The sequence below is a fragment of the Osmerus eperlanus genome, chromosome 17 (assembly GCF_963692335.1).
Source record: "Osmerus eperlanus chromosome 17, fOsmEpe2.1, whole genome shotgun sequence".
Classification (NCBI taxonomy): Eukaryota; Metazoa; Chordata; class Actinopteri; order Osmeriformes; family Osmeridae; genus Osmerus; species Osmerus eperlanus.
The window spans coordinates 4332804-4349280 of record NC_085034.1 but is presented as its reverse complement, the minus strand read 5'-3'; the positions used below and the strand labels follow the sequence as shown (position 1 = coordinate 4349280).

At 50.9% G+C, this 16477-nt stretch overlaps 2 protein-coding genes across 2 annotated transcripts in view; both read left to right on the top strand.

Annotated features, from left to right (window-relative positions):
• Positions 1-473: 473 nt before the first annotated feature.
• LOC134037572 (protein-methionine sulfoxide oxidase mical3b-like) lies at positions 474-2446 on the top strand. The gene is made up of 4 exons (XM_062482935.1): positions 474-712; positions 1451-1824; positions 1943-2150; positions 2319-2446. The coding sequence occupies exons 2-4, from the start codon at positions 1546-1548 to the stop codon at positions 2444-2446; spliced, it is 615 nt and encodes a 204-aa protein (XP_062338919.1). The 5' UTR covers positions 474-712; positions 1451-1545.
• Positions 2447-3275: 829 nt separating this feature from the next.
• LOC134037567 (protein-methionine sulfoxide oxidase mical3a-like) overlaps positions 3276-16477 on the top strand; it is an 18076-nt gene continuing 4874 nt past the window's right edge. The window contains exons 1-15 of the mRNA XM_062482929.1: positions 3276-3378; positions 5633-5748; positions 5896-6022; positions 6116-6209; positions 6332-6479; positions 6659-6855; positions 7137-7237; positions 7332-7394; positions 7479-7646; positions 13493-13603; positions 14114-14297; positions 15288-15409; positions 15695-15782; positions 15893-16088; positions 16223-16443. Of these exons, the coding sequence (XP_062338913.1) occupies positions 5645-5748; positions 5896-6022; positions 6116-6209; positions 6332-6479; positions 6659-6855; positions 7137-7237; positions 7332-7394; positions 7479-7646; positions 13493-13603; positions 14114-14297; positions 15288-15409; positions 15695-15782; positions 15893-16088; positions 16223-16443 (1924 nt within the window). The 5' untranslated portion in view covers positions 3276-3378; positions 5633-5644. The remainder of the gene's footprint in view (positions 3379-5632; positions 5749-5895; positions 6023-6115; positions 6210-6331; positions 6480-6658; positions 6856-7136; positions 7238-7331; positions 7395-7478; positions 7647-13492; positions 13604-14113; positions 14298-15287; positions 15410-15694; positions 15783-15892; positions 16089-16222; positions 16444-16477) is intronic.

The following is a 16477-nucleotide window of genomic DNA, read 5'->3' as shown; positions in this document are numbered from 1 at the left end:
AGTCTCAGCTGTACTAGGTTAGCTGTACCGTTTTCTCTCACATCCCTTTTAACTTCATTTTTGTTCTGATAAACGGAACATCTCAACCTGTCCTGCCCATTTACTCTGACTTGTGTCTGCCCTACCTGCAACTGTTTGTATGCTGATCATTGTTGATACTAAGTTTTGAAACCTTCAACAACAAAGTATAAAATCAAGACAAGAAAGGTCTTGCAGCCTTGCAGTATGACCAGTCCATGTTCCTGCTCTGAGCAGGTTGTCTTTCACTCACGGTTCACCAGTATGATCTCTCTCCCTTTGATCCCTCTATAAGCTTGTTAGATCTCAGTCTCCTCAGGACTCAGATTAACTGTGTGTGTGCGCTCACTGGCGTTTGCGCCCATGTGAACATGCTGTGTGGGCGGGGTCAGGGCGGGCTTGGCTGTCCCTAACCCTGACCTTGGATAAGCAGTGTTGTGTATGTTTGGGTGAGACACGGCAGGAAACCAAGGAAGGGGGAGCAATACCACAATGATGCCGAGCCCACCATGACAGAGAGACAGTGAAAGAGAGAGAGAGAGAGACAGTGGCTCAGAGAGGTGTGTGCTGCGTTACAGCCTCTGCACTGCAGCTCTGTGAAAGGGAGGTTGGTTCAGGGTTGCTGAGAGGAACACCTGGCGCCCTGCCGCTGAGTAATGAGGATGGGTTTACCGGGGAGACAACGCAGAAAACAGTAGGTCCTGTATGTCGGTGTGTGTGTTGGCGTCTCGACTTGGAAGTGTTTGTATGTAGTCGTGTTTAGACATGGACATGTACAGGGAGGGATGGAAACTTGTGTCAGTGTGTTTGATGGTGATGTGAAGCCAAGCTCCTCATGATAAACTGATAAAGATGTGTTGGCAGGGAACTGGACTTCTCTCAGGCTCTCTTACCACAGTCTTATTAAAATATATTTCATATTTTAATGTAATGGAAGCTAGAGTAGCATATATTGGTTCTCTGCTTTTGTTGGTTGATTGCTTTGCTTGAGTGTGTGTGCGTGTGTGTCTTTTTGTCGGTGCTTGGTGCGGATGGATCCTCAATGTATGAGGGGTATTGTACTGACTCTTGAGCCTAACATACACACACACACAGTCACACACACACACTGGCCCCTAAAGATAGCTGCTATGTGGCTTATGGAACTGTTCCACTGTTTTGTTTGTATGTATGTATGTATGTATGTATGTCTGTACACACTGTATGTAGTTGGTAAAGTGTAGTCAGTTTCCATGCGAAACAAGAGACACCATTACCCATAAGGTCTGGCGCCACAGGGGGGTGGTTTATCCCTTTATAAAGCCTGAACTCTTAACTGGCTAGACATGCAGCAAGATCCTATTAAAAATCAGTGTGAGAACTATGTTTGATTTTTAGACTGCAGTGTGTTCCATCACAGTCAGTGTCTAACGTCCTGTTCTTCCCCCTCAAGCTGGCCACTAAGAGATTGTGGAAGCTGAGGCAAACTCAGGACCGTGACATCAGCGGGTGACACCCATCCCAGGGTGCCCTGCTTCTGGAGTTGCCATGGGAGACGGGGTGGAGCCTGAGAATCGGGCCCATGCTCTGTTTGATGACTTTGTTCAGGCGTCCACATGCAGGGCGACTCTTCGTGCCTTCAGCCAGCTGTGTGAGCACCTACAGCTCGCACACACACACTCTCACACACACACCCTGCCTCAGCCTCTCTACCACACACTCAAAGCCCGCCTCAGCTACTGGAGGGCCAACGCACTGTGGGCCAAACTAGACAAGCGAGCAGCTCACCTGGAATACATGAAGGGCCGGGCCTGTGCCAACACCACGGTAACCGTCACACACACCAACACAAGAAGATGTTGTGCTTTCTGCTTGTATTCCTGAGTGTCATCAGGCAGTTGTCAATCGTTGTGTGACCCCCTGTCCTGTCCCTCCACCATCCCAGTGTGTGATCATCGGAGCGGGACCCTGCGGGCTGCGTGCAGCCGTGGAGCTGGGTTTCCTAGGGGCTCGGGTGGTGCTGCTGGAGAAGAGAGACGCCTTCTCCCGGAACAACGTTCTCCACCTCTGGCCTTTCACCATACACGACCTCCGGGGCCTCGGCGCCAAAAAGTTCCACGGAAAGTTCTGCGCTGGATCAATTGACCACATCAGTGAGTACCGAACCAGATCTACCACCCCTTTGCTCTCCTTTGTTACTGGTTGGCTCTGGGAGAACTTGACTTCATTCAGCAGGAGGTTTTGCTTATTGTGCAGACTCACACAACAGAAGGAGTTCGCTTTTTCTCTATCTCTCTGTCTCTCTTGTTCTCTCTATCTAGGTATTCGCCAGCTGCAGCTGGTACTGTTGAAGGTGGCTCTGCTCCTGGGGGTGGAGGTTCATGTTAACGTGGAGTTCAAGGGGCTGCTGGAGCCACCTGAAAATCAGCAGAAACACAGTAAGATCTGATGTGTATGTGTGTGTATATAAATATGTACAGCATTGACCACTTTACTGAATATGACGTGATGATGTGTGTGTGTCTCAGAAGTGAGATGGAGAATTGAGGTCCATCCTAGATCTCACCCTGTTAACCAGCTGGAGCTTGACGTCATCATCGGGGCAGACGGACGACGGAACACACTGCCAGGTGAATGCGCACACACACACACATACACACACACACACACACATACACAAACTCGCTGTTTCTTATTGTTTGTCACGGCACGGCCATACAGGCTTTAGACGTAAGGAGTTCCGGGGGAAGCTGGCCATTGCCATCACTGCCAACTTTATGAACAGGAACACCACGGCCGAGGCCAAGGTGGAGGAGATCAGTGGAGTAGCCTTTATCTTCAACCAGAAGTTCTTCCAGGAGCTCCGACACAACACAGGTCAGATCTCAGGAACCAGTGACTAGAACAGAGAACCAGTCAGATCAGGTGATTCTCTGTCTTCTGACTATCTGTCTTTCTGACTCGTAGGGATTGATCTGGAGAACATTGTGTACTATAAGGATGATACTCACTACTTTGTGATGACAGCCAAAAAGCAAAGCCTACTAGAAAAAGGAGTGATTCTGCAGGTGACAACACAACGACAATTCTTCACAATACTAAATTCAGATTGCAGATGCTACTTTGATCCTCCTCTTCATTGTATAATAATCAGTTTATAACCATTCACATACAGTAGTATAATGAATCGCGTCTTGTCTGTCTATAGGACTATGCAGACACAGAGATGCTTCTTTCCCGAGGGAACGTAGACCAGAAGGCCTTGCTGGTGTATGCTCACGAGGCGGCCGACTTCTCCACCAATCACCAGCTGCCATCCTTGGACTTTGCCATCAACCACTATGGGCAGCCCGACGTGGCCATGTTCGACTTCACCTGCATGTACGCTTCAGAGAACGCAGCACTGGTCCGCCAGAGGCATGGGCACCAGTTGCTGGTCACACTGGTGGGAGACAGCCTGCTGGAGGTGAGGGAGGGAGGGGACAGCCTGCTGGAGGTGAGGGAGGGAGGGGACAGCCTGCTGGAGGTGAGGGAGGGAGGGGACAGCCTGCTGGAGGTGAGGGAGGGAGGGAGACAGCCTGCTGGAGGTGAGGGAGGGAGGGAGACAGTCTGCTAGAGGTGAGGGAGGGAGGGGACAGCCTGCTGGAGGTGAGGGAGGGAGGGGACAGCCTGCTGGAGGTGAGGGAGGGAGGGGACAGCCTGCTGGAGGTGAGGGAGGGGACAGCCTGCTGGAGGTGAGGGAGGGAGGGGACAGCCTGCTGGAGGTGAGGGAGGGAGGGGACAGCCTGCTGGAGGTGAGGGAGGGAGGGAGACAGCCTGCTGGAGGTGAGGGAGGGGACAGCCTGCTGGAGGTGAGGGAGGGAGGGGACAGCCTGCTGGAGGTGAAGGAGGGAGGGGACAGCCTGCTGGAGGTGAGGGAGGGAGGGGACAGCCTGCTAGAGGTGAGGGAGGGAGGGGACAGCCTGCTGGAGGTGAAGGAGGGAGGGGACAGCCTGCTGGAGGTGAGGGAGGGAGGGGACAGCCTGCTGGAGGTGAGGGAGGGAGGGGACAGCCTGCTGGAGGTGAGGGAGGGGACAGCCTGCTGGAGGTGAAGGAGGGAGGGGACAGCCTGCTGGAGGTGAGGGAGGGAGTGGACAGCCTGCTGGAGGTGAGGGAGGGAGGGGACAGCCTGCTGGAGGTGAGGGAGGGGACAGCCTGCTGGAGGTGAGGGAGGGAGGGAGACAGCCTGCTGGAGGTGAGGGAGGGGACAGCCTGCTGGAGGTGAGGGAGGGAGGGGACAGCCTGCTGGAGGTGAGGGAGGGAGGGAGACAGCCTGCTGGAGGTGAGGGAGGGAGGGAGACAGCCTGCTGGAGGTGAGGGAGGGGACAGCCTGCTGGAGGTGAGGGAGGGAGGGGACAGCCTGCTGGAGGTGAGGGAGGGAGGGGACAGCCTGCTGGAGGTGAGGGAGGGAGGGGACAGCCTGCTGGAGGTGAGGGAGGGGACAGCCTGCTGGAGGTGAAGGAGGGAGGGGACAGCCTGCTGGAGGTGAGGGAGGGAGTGGACAGCCTGCTGGAGGTGAGGGAGGGAGGGGACAGCCTGCTGGAGGTGAGGGAGGGGACAGCCTGCTGGAGGTGAGGGAGGGAGGGAGACAGCCTGCTGGAGGTGAGGGAGGGGACAGCCTGCTGGAGGTGAGGGAGGGAGGGAGACAGCCTGCTGGAGGTGAGGGAGGGAGGGGACAGCCTGCTGGAGGTGAGGGAGGGAGGGAGACAGCCTGCTGGAGGTGAGGGAGGGAGGGAGACAGCCTGCTGGAGGTGAGGGAGGGGACAGCCTGCTGGAGGTGAGGGAGGGAGGGAGACAGCCTGCTGGAGGTGAGGGAGGGGACAGCCTGCTGGAGGTGAGGGAGGGGACAGCCTGCTGGAGGTGAGGGAGGGAGGGAGACAGCCTGCTGGAGGTGAGGGAGGGAGGGGACAGCCTGCTGGAGGTGAGGGAGGGAGGGAGACAGCCTGCTGGAGGTGAGGGAGGGGACAGCCTGCTGGAGGTGAGGGAGGGAGGGAGACAGCCTGCTGGAGGTGAGGGAGGGAGGGGACAGCCTGCTGGAGGTGAGGGAGGGAGGGAGACAGCCTGCTGGAGGTGAGGGAGGGAGACAGCCTGCTGGAGGTGAGGGAGGGAGGGGACAGCCTGCTGGAGGTGAGGGAGGGAGGGGACAGCCTGCTGGAGGTGAGGGAGGGAGGGAGACAGCCTGCTGGAGGTGAGGGAGGGAGGGGACAGCCTGCTGGAGGTGAGGGAGGGAGGGGACAGCCTGCTGGAGGTGAGGGAGGGAGGGGACAGCCTGCTGGAGGTGAGGGAGGGGACAGCCTGCTGGAGGTGAGGGAGGGAGGGAGACAGCCTGCTGGAGGTGAGGGAGGGAGGGGACAGCCTGCTGGAGGTGAGGGAGGGAGGGGACAGCCTGCTGGAGGTGAGGGAGGGAGGGGACAGCCTGCTGGAGGTGAGGGAGGGAGGGGACAGCCTGCTGGAGGTGAGGGAGGGGACAGCCTGCTGGAGGTGAGGGAGGGAGGGAGACAGCCTGCTGGAGGTGAGGGAGGGAGGGAGACAGCCTGTCTCCCTCCCATGATGCATGAAAGTGATAGCTTCCTGTGTGTGTACGTGTGTGTTGTAGCCGTTCTGGCCCATGGGGACTGGGATCGCGCGAGGGTTCCTGGCAGCGATGGACTCAGCATGGATGGTTCGCAGCTGGGCTCTAGGACACGCCCCCTTGGAAGTTTTGGCGGAGAGGTGAGAAAGGCGTGTCTCACATACAGACTACCAGCCAAACCATTGGGTTTGCTAACATAGAGACCTACAGTATGTTAGGAAGTTGCATTAAATATCTGCTTTGAACCGTGCTAAGCAATAGCTTATGTCCTGTTCTTTATTTATCAGGGAGAGTCTGTATCGCCTTCTTCCCCAGACAACCCCGGAGAACATCAACAAGAACTTCAATCTGTACACTGTGGATCCAGCGACACGCTACCCCAACATCAACCCTCAACTCATCACCCCTGCACAGGTAGAAACACACAAGCACAGACATTCACACACACACACACACACACACACACAAAGACACACCGTGGTGAACTAAACGTGATTTCCTCTGCAGGTCAAACACCTGATAGACACAGGAGACAGCAGAGATGTGGATATAGACATTGAGAATCTCCACAGCTCGCCCTTATCCAAACTACAACGACAAGGTGAGCTTCTGTCCGTTCACTACCCTTTACGTCATGCTCACTCGGTCCTAGTAAGGCTTGTTCCACTCTGGGTAGTGACCCCCTTCACTATCCACTTCCTGACTGTCCTCTCCTACTCCCAGAATCCTTCTCTCGCTCCAGTAAGCTGTTGAGCTGGTGTCAGCAGCAGACCCAGGGTTACCGAGGCGTTGCCGTTAGCGACCTGACTAGTTCCTGGAAGACTGGGCTGGCGCTGTGTGCCCTCATCCACCACTACCGACCCGACCTAATGTGAGTCACCTCCGACCCCCGAAGAGGATGATTAGGCTTTAGACCACGATTCTGCTTAGTGCTCTTTTAACTACCTGATAGGATCAGTAAGTTTCATTAACTCCCTGTATCCCACTGTAAGTGTATGTCTTTGAGTCTCTACCTCCACCTATAGCCTCTACCTCTGCCTCCACCTGTAGTGACTTTGAGTCTCTGGAGGAAGCAGAGGTCGAGGAGAACACTCAGTTGGGCTTGGAGGTGGCCGAGCTGGAGTTTGGCATCTCTCCAGTAATGACGGTGGAGGAGATGTCATCTATGGGAGAGCCAGACACCCTTTGCATGGTCATGTACCTCAGCCAGTTTTACCAGCTCTTCAAGGACTCCATGCCCCCCAGTGGTGAGGCCTGCAAACACAGAATCTTGTTACAGTTTTGATCCTTGATATTCTGCTGTACTTACCGTATACACTATTTGTCACTTTTTGATTAAAGCATATGCTAAATCAATATAATGTAATAAATGTAGAAATCTCAGTGTTAGTAAAAGCCCATTTGAAATGTAATGTAATACATTTTAAACATGAATGTGGTCTCATGGAACAACTGGCAGAACAGGAAACAAGGAAGGACACAAGAGAGTATCTTCAATCTGAGTTTGACTACTCTTGTCTGTCCCCAGAGTCCCTGGGTCAGAGTTCAGAACGCAGGGCTGCCCTGATGGCCCCCACCTCCCAGCTGAGCAGACTAGGACACAGTCCCTCACGCAAACGCAACCCCAAGGTACAAACACTGTCTGTATGTCTCTCTCTCTCTTTCTGTCCCTCTCGCTCTCCCTCTGTTGGTTTGTGTATGTGATGACACTGCTCTTCCTCAGGGGCAGGAGAAGGATGCGATGGGGAAGAGGAGGAAGACCAGTCGGCCAAGCCCAGATGAAGAGGTAGAGGAATAGCTTGTCTCTTGACCTTTTTACAGACTGTATAGTGCGCTGGTCATACTCATCATCAACATTCTACATTCTCAGGAAGAAGCGGCAGATGGTTACTACGACAACCTAACTTTGAAGGCAGGGTCTGTGGGCGGAGCGAGCCGTACCAGAGTGCGCCTGATGGCCAATCAGCTTCTGGCTAAGTTTGAGGAGAACGCCTCCGGCGCCCCCTCCTCCTCCTCGGCTGCAGCTTTGCGGAGACAGGTGAGGACAGGGTAGGGGGAGTCTCTCAGGGGGAAACTGACACAGCCAGGGGAACACTGGTGTGCAGCACAGCGGCCACCTCCCCTGTTACCACCACATATCCTGGTTTGCATCCAGGTATGTGAAGGTGAGGTCACCTCCCATTTCCAGAGCTGCAGGGGTTAAGGCCAGATTAGCTCTTGGGACACATCCTTGTCTCCAGGGGAGCTGTGATGGTGAGGCTTAGCTTTAGGTAGAGCAGCTTGGGTTGGACAGAGCAGGGTTAGAGCTTAGTCCAGTTAGTAGGTTGGAGCAGCATGTATTGAGTGTTTAATATGAGTGGAATCTGCGACACGTGAAGTGTGCTTAGTTAAAAGTGAAACTAGTGTAACTATCATGTCTGAAAGTCATATAAAGACTACAAGTCCTTTTCATATGTTTTATTTCCTGAGAGCAAATTCATTATGAAGAGCCATTTCATTCGTTTAAAAAGACATACAATTCCAGAGGGAATTGCATAATAATTCCATTAATTAAAGTCCATCGTTTCATTAATTAAAAAAGCATAGGTTATCTCCACAGAGTACCGTGGAGGAAGCTAACTAAAACTAGCTAGCTTCCGTTTTGGAAAAATAACTCACTCTGGTGGAAGCGTCAGTAATATTTAGAACTCACTCCTTAAAATTAAAGAGGATCGCCTCTGTAACATCGCTGTGTAAGTCTCCTACATACAAGGAGGCTTTCGATATTCTTGGAGCACGCTGATACATTTTTCGCTGACCGTCTCATTGGAAATGTTTCTTGCAACTAGACGAATCATAGGATAACAATGTTCTATAAGCAAAAGTGTGCGTTCAAAATTCCAAAAGGTTTGTTACGTCATATTTGTGATTTAGAGAAGGCCTTCAACCGCCCATTGGGCCTATAGGCACCTGCGCTTGGGCATGCTGACCTGCAGTCCCCTACTTTGCGTTTGCACTGTGTTCCAGAAAATCCTAATGTTTTTGATCATTTCAAATTTTCATTAGTCAACTAAATGTGTTTATCTGGCAGATTATGAACAAATATAGGTACAGAACCTCTAAAAAGCACCTGATTTCACAATTCTATCCACAACTGAACTTATAAAAACGAATGAATTAATGCAAATTATTATTCATTTGCATTTGATTTTCCAATACAAATACAATCGCCTGTCTGTAGTTAACATCTTGTACTAACCACCAGGGGGAATCCATGCCCAATCTGCCTGCCCCCACATCATCTCCTGCCCCCCAGTCTCAGCCAACTCCTGTGGTTCCCCTCCCCACATGGAGACAGGTAAACACAGAAGCCCCTCCCGTCCATGCCTCTCCCATGTATAGAACTTTTTAGAATTTGAGTTGCCACGACGCAAAATAAATCTACAATCTCAGCACGCTGCCAAGGCTCCGATAAACAATAATTACATTCGTTTTTTGAACTCTCATTTTCTCACTGTAGTCTCCTATTACCATTGTAACCTCACTTCCACCTCACCCATTCCCCATCTCACCAAAAGCGTACGCAGCAGCAGGAGCAGATGAGCTTTCGTTACAAGGAGAAGGTCAAATGTCACACTCTCCCTAGCAGAGGGGAGCAGGTACGCCATCCCTCGTCCTATACCTGTAGTCCCCCTAGTCCTATACCTGTAGTCCCCTAGTCCTAGACCTGTAGTCCCCTAGTCCTAGACCTGTAGTCCCCTAGTCCTAGACCTGTAGTCCCCTAGTCCTATACCTGTAGTCCCCTAGTCCTAGACCTGTAGTCCCCTAGTCCTAGACCTGTAGTCCCCTAGTCCTAGACCTGTAGTCCCCTAGTCCTAGACCTGTAGTCCACTAGTCCTATACCTGTAGTCCCCTAGTCCTATACCTGTAGTCCCCCTAGTCCTAAACCTGTAGTCCACTAGTCCTATACCTGTAGTCCCCTAGTCCTAGACCTGTAGTCCACTAGTCCTATACCTGTAGTCCACTAGTCCTATACCTGTAGTCCCCTAGTCCTAGACCTGTAGTCCACTAGTCCTATACCTGTAGTCCACTAGTCCTATACCTGTAGTCCCCTAGTCCTAGACCTGTAGTCCCCTAGTCCTAGACCTGTAGTCCACTAGTCCTAGACCTGTAGTCCCCTAGTCCTAGACCTGTAGTCCACTAGTCCTATACCTGTAGTCCCCTAGTCCTATACCTGTAGTCCCCCTAGTCCTAAACCTGTAGTCCACTAGTCCTATACCTGTAGTCCACTAGTCCTATACCTGTAGTCCCCTAGTCCTATACCTGTAGTCCCCCTAGTCCTAAACCTGTAGTCCACTAGTCCTATACCTGTAGTCCACTAGTCCTATACCTGTAGTCCCCCTAGTCCTATACCTGTAGTCCCCTAGTCCTATACCTGTAGTCCCCCTAGTCCTAAACCTGTAGTCCCCTAGTCCTATACCTGTAGTCCCCCTAGTCCTATACCTGTAGTCCCCTAGTCCTATACCTGTAGTCCCCCTAGTCCTATACCTGTAGTCCCCCTAGTCCTAAACCTGTAGTCCACTAGTCCTATACCTGTAGTCCACTAGTCCTATACCTGTAGTCCCCCTAGTCCTATACCTGTAGTCCACTAGTCCTATACCTGTAGTCCCCTAGTCCTATACCTGTAGTCCCCCTAGTCCTATACCTGTAGTCCACTAGTCCTATACCTGTAGACCCTAGTCCTAGACCTGTAGTCCCCTAGTCCTATACCTGTAGTCCACTAGTCCTAGACCTGTAGTCCCCTAGTCCTAAACCTGTAGTCCACTAGTCCTATACCTGTAGTCCCCTAGTCCTAGACCTGTAGTCCACTAGTCCTATACCTGTAGTCCACTAGTCCTATACCTGTAGTCCCCTAGTCCTAGACCTGTAGTCCACTAGTCCTATACCTGTAGTCCACTAGTCCTATACCTGTAGTCCCCTAGTCCTAGACCTGTAGTCCCCTAGTCCTAGACCTGTAGTCCACTAGTCCTAGACCTGTAGTCCCCTAGTCCTAGACCTGTAGTCCACTAGTCCTAGACCTGTAGTCCACTAGTCCTAGACCTGTAGACCCTAGTCCTAGACCTGTAGTCCCCTAGTCCTATACCTGTAGTCCACTAGTCCTATACCTGTAGTCCCCTAGTCCTAGACCTGTAGTCCACTAGTCCTAGACCTGTAGTCCACTAGTCCTAGACCTGTAGTCCCCTAGTCCTAGACCTGTAGTCCACTAGTCCTAGACCTGTAGTCCACTAGTCCTATACCTGTAGTCCCCTAGTCCTAGACCTGTAGTCCACTAGTCCTAGACCTGTAGACCCTAGTCCTAGACCTGTAGTCCCCTAGTCCTAGACCTGTAGTCCACTAGTCCTAGACCTGTAGTCCACTAGTCCTATACCTGTAGTCCCCTAGTCCTAGACCTGTAGTCCACTAGTCCTATACCTGTAGTCCCCTAGTCCTAGACCTGTAGTCCACTAGTCCTAGACCTGTAGTCCACTAGTCCTATACCTGTAGTCCACTAGTCCTAGACCTGTAGTCCACTAGTCCTATACCTGTAGTCCCCTAGTCCTATACCTGTAGTCCCCTAGTCCTATACCTGTAGTCCCCTAGTCCTAGACCTGTAGACCCTAGTCCTAGACCTGTAGTCCCCTAGTCCTAGACCTGTAGTCCACTAGTCCTATACCTGTAGTCCACTAGTCCTAGACCTGTAGTCCACTAGTCCTATACCTGTAGTCCCCTAGTCCTAGACCTGTAGTCCACTAGTCCTAGACCTGTAGTCCACTAGTCCTATACCTGTAGTCCACTAGTCCTAGACCTGTAGTCCACTAGTCCTAGACCTGTAGACCCTAGTCCTAGACCTGTAGTCCCCTAGTCCTAGACCTGTAGTCCACTAGTCCTATACCTGTAGTCCACTAGTCCTAGACCTGTAGTCCACTAGTCCTATACCTGTAGTCCCCTAGTCCTATACCTGTAGTCCACTAGTCCTAGACCTGTAGTCCACTAGTCCTATACCTGTAGTCCCCTAGTCCTATACCTGTAGTCCCCTAGTCCTATACCTGTAGTCCACTAGTCCTATACCTGTAGTCCACTAGTCCTAGACCTGTAGACCCTAGTCCTAGACCTGTAGTCCCCTAGTCCTAGACCTGTAGTCCACTAGTCCTATACCTGTAGTCCACTAGTCCTAGACCTGTAGTCCACTAGTCCTATACCTGTAGTCCCCTAGTCCTAGACCTGTAGTCCACTAGTCCTAGACCTGTAGTCCACTAGTCCTATACCTGTAGTCCACTAGTCCTAGACCTGTAGTCCACTAGTCCTATACCTGTAGTCCCCTAGTCCTATACCTGTAGTCCCCTAGTCCTATACCTGTAGTCCACTAGTCCTATACCTGTAGTCCACTAGTCCTAGACCTGTAGTCCACTAGTCCTATACCTGTAGTCCACTAGTCCTAGACCTGTAGTCCACTAGTCCTAGACCTGTAGTCCACTAGTCCTATACCTGTAGTCCCCTAGTCCTATACCTGTAGTCCACTAGTCCTATACCTGTAGTCCCCTAGTCCTAGACCTGTAGTCCACTAGTCCTATACCTGTAGTCCACTAGTCCTAGACCTGTAGTCCACTAGTCCTATACCTGTAGTCCACTAGTCCTATACCTGTAGTCCCCTAGTCCTAGACCTGTAGTCCACTAGTCCTATACCTGTAGTCCACTAGTCCTATACCTGTAGTCCACTAGTCCTAGACCTGTAGTCCACTAGTCCTATACCTGTAGTCCACTAGTCCTAGACCTGTAGTCCCCTAGTCCTAGACCTGTAGTCCACTAGTCCTAGACCTGTAGTCCACTAGTCCTATACCTGTAGTCCACTAGTCCTATACCTGTAGTCCCCTAGTCCTAGACCTGTAGTCCACTAGTCCTATACCTGTAGTCCACTAGTCCTATACCTGTAGTCCACTAGTCCTAGACCTGTAGTCCCCTAGTCCTATACCTGTAGTCCCCTAGTCCTATACCTGTAGTCCACTAGTCCTAGACCTGTAGTCCCCTAGTCCTAGACCTGTAGTCCACTAGTCCTATACCTGTAGTCCCCTAGTCCTAGACCTGTAGTCCACTAGTCCTAGACCTGTAGTCCCCCTAGTCCTAGACCTAGATACCCTAGTATCTATTCCAGTCCATTACAGCTTTGTGTCTGGAGTGTTCATTAAGTGATTCCTGATCAAGAGAGTGTATGCTTAGATAAGCCAATACTAAGCATCAGTGGATGCATTCATGTTCAAGGCCTGGGGTCAATGTTAAACATTAATGTTAAGCAAATAAATCACATTTTAGCACAATTCTGATAGCTGTTGCATTGAAAGTACAATAGTGATCCAGAGTGGGATCGTCATGAAGCTTATTGGCTAGACTCCCAGTGTGTATATTTGTACAGTTTACTGCAGGGCATGTGGCATGTGACAACCACTACAACTGTCCTTTTGAATAAGTTGAAATCTCCATAGAGACCCAGTGAATTGCCTCTTTTGACAAACATCATTTAGTTGTTCCTCTGTTTCTAAACGTTCCTGCTGTCCAGAAATTATGCTGGATTAATGTAAGAGAAACATTAATAAACCTTGTATTACTGACATTGTAAAAGGGTTTGTTTTAAATAAGGCTTGATTGTGGCATAAAATCTATATTAGGATATAATACTGTATGTGTTTGTCTCTGTGTCATTTCATTGTCTTTGTGACAATGTGTGTCAGGTTTGTGTACGAGTGCATTGATGGGTATGTATTTGTGTGACTCATGAGTGGTTGAAAATGTGTTAACATGTGTGTGTTTCTATGTGCTGTATGTTTCTGCCCTGTCTTACTCCTCTTGTCTCCACGCTGGTGCCTGGGATAGAAATTTGTTCAGATGTACACAGAGGGAGTAAGCTCACGGGCTGAACAGTTAGCCAATCAGCTTCAGAATCAGGAGGCCCCCAAACCCGCTACTTCAGAAAGGAGGGAATCGGTAAGAGTCTGATGCTCGCCTTGCCAACTGTCATCCTCCACCTTAATACTCCTCACCCCACATGCTAACATTAGGTTGGACTCAACATGGGGTAGATGTGGAATAACCGTTGTGCTTGACTTGACTAACACTTGAGTATGAGCATAATACTGTTAAAAACAAGTCTATCACCTCTTACTTGTATTGAAAGAAACCCAAAGTTAACTGGTCTATAGCTCCCCCCTCCTCTCTCTCTCTCTCTCTCTCTCTCTCTCTCTCTCTCTCTCTCTCTCTCTCTCTCTCTCTCTCTCTCTCTCTCTCACTCTCTCTCTCTCTCTGTCTCTCTTTGTCTCTGTCTGTCTGTCTGTCTGTCTGTCTCTCTCTCTCTGTCTCTCTCCCTCTCTCTCTCTCTCTCTCTCTCTCTCTCTCTCTCTCTCTCTCTCTCTCTCTCTCTCTCTCTCTCTCTCTCTCTGTCTCTCTTTGTCTCTCACTCCATCTACCTCTCTTCCGATCTCTCCATCCCTCCACCAGGTGAACCTGCGGGGCGTGTTTGCGTCGGGCGGCACCAGCGACGTGTGTTTCTTCTGTAAGAAGCGCGTGTATGTGATGGAACGGCTCAGCGCCGAGGGCCTGTTCTTCCACCGCAGCTGCTTCCAGTGCGACCACTGCAGCTCCACCCTCCGCCTGGCCTCCTACGCCTTCGACAGACCCACTGGTGAGGAGGTGGTGGGGGCGCTTGTGCGACGGGAGATTTCAGTGAGTAGAAGGGGGAGAGAGACCTGGTAGGTTGGAGAGAGGTTGTGAGGACGAAAGACGGATAGACCCTGCACCCTAGACCATTGGGTTGTGAGTGAGTATTAAAGTGAAGTGTGCAAGACTCTTGACCCCCTCAGAGTCCCTCTGATCTTCACACTGATAAATATGGTGTGCCTGTGAGATTGACAGCGACATCGCATGATCACCACAAACATGAAAGATGAGTGTCAGCAGACCTTTGTGTGTCTGTATGAGTCCTTGTTCAACACACTGATGTTCAGTGCTAACTGAGAATATCGTTTTGCCTCCGGCTTTTTGGTTGGACTGCTGACTTTCTGTAGTAAGTTGTGTGTGTGTGAGTGTGTGTGCGCGCGCGTGTGTCAGCAACACAGAAGCTGTATTGTGTCACGTGGCAATGAGCTGTGTGTCAGTGTAGAGTGGAAGGAGGCACAGATACGATCCTACATAACAATGTTTTTGTGTTCACATCCCTCTCTCGGAGAAGAACCTCTCTGTTTGTTTTATTTAAACCGCTCGACCAATCAGGGATGAGGTGTCACATGACTTGGATTTAAACGTGAGGCGGGAGGAGGTGTATATATGTCAGCACAGTCATCTACAGAGGGTGAGCGTTGGGTATAGAAGTGTATACGTCTGTACCTGGGATCCAGTTAGCCTGTGCTGTGTGCTATGGAGGAGTCCTTTTGTAAGATATCTCTCTCTTTTAAATCACCCAGTGTTGATTTGTTCCTGGAAGGATAGGTGATTAAGAGAGGGAGTTGTACTGTAAAATAATGTTGTTTAACTGTCATTTTCTAGGCTTGTGTGTTATCAACTGTCAGTTTATCTGTAAATCTGTCAAACAGAATTTCTGCTGCGTTTGCTAAGATGTGATGTTCTGTATGCTCTGTATGAGGTTCTAATACTGTGGTGCTACGTGGTTTTATAGGGAAGTTCTACTGTAAGCCTCACTATGACCTTCGCCTGTCTGGCGCTGCCCAGAGAAAGAGGCCTGCCCCCAACACCCCCTCCTCACCCTCGGAGAGAACCCGCTCCCAGAGGACCTCCCAGGTAAGGAGCTCTCTGTTTGGAACAACACTGAGATTCAATGTCTGGTTCGTCTGTGCAAAGGATTTTGTGGTTTAGCGTGTGGATGCAAATAATGAATATATACTGCTGCTGCTGGGGCCAGCTGGTGTGATTTGACTCTCTGATTTGACTCTCTGATTTGACGCTCTGATTTGACTCTGATTTGACTCTCTGATTTGACTCTCTGATTTGACGCTCTGATTTGACTCTCTGATTTGACGCTCTGATTTGACTCTCTGATTTGACTCTCTGATTTGACTCTCCCAGGGGTCTCTGGCTTCTCTGCCCTTCCCATCCTCCATTGATGGTCCCTCTCCTGTTACTACGGTGATAACCGATGGTCGCAGATCCTCAGGTGAAGCTCGATATAGATTATTTTTCAATGTCAAAAACTTTGTGCAAAAAAGGAAACCTGTGGTAACTGTATAAGTATTTATTTGTGAGATTATGTGTGTGTGTTGCCAGTGGCGTCTCTGATAGAGAGGGAGGCAGTCCTGGCCAAGCGGGTGCGCGGCACGCCGGAGCGCATTGAGCTGGAGAACTACCGTGTGACCCTGGGGAGCCTGGAGTCTGACCTGACTGAGGAGCCGGAGGAGGTGCCAGAGGAGACGCTGGCCAATCATAACCTCAGCCTGATGGTGAAGAGCACAGAGAGCTCCAGGTTAGACACACACACACATACAGCCCTCTGTGACATGCTTGCGTGTAAAAAGGGCTATACAAATAAATTTGATTTGATTTGATACACACACACACACACACAGAACAGACTAAACATCCTCTGTCTTGCTGTAGTTCTGAGTCAGACATGGAGGAGGATGGGTCGCAGACGGTGACCTCTGAACTGTCCAGAGCCTCCTGGAGGCAGGCGGTGGAACTGCACAACCGCCTGAGGGGGCAGAAAGACAGCATGACAGGGGAGGCAGAGGAGGATGAGGAAGAGGAGGAGGAGGAGGAGGGGGAGGTGGATGACGATGACGATCATGACGATGAGGATGATGTTGAATCCAGTGATGGTAAGTTTAGTCAGGTCTCTGTGTGTGTATTTTA

Excerpts from the sequence above, each read along its gene's own strand:
- LOC134037572 (XM_062482935.1), top strand. The coding sequence starts at position 1,546 with ATGGGAGACGGGGTGGAGCCTGAGAATCGGGCCCATGCTCTGTTTGAT. Across the intron at positions 1,825-1,942 it reads GGGCCTGTGCCAACACCACG|TGTGTGATCATCGGAGCGGG; the intron begins GTAACCGTCACA and ends CCACCATCCCAG. Across the intron at positions 2,151-2,318 it reads TGGATCAATTGACCACATCA|GTATTCGCCAGCTGCAGCTG; the intron begins GTGAGTACCGAA and ends CTCTCTATCTAG.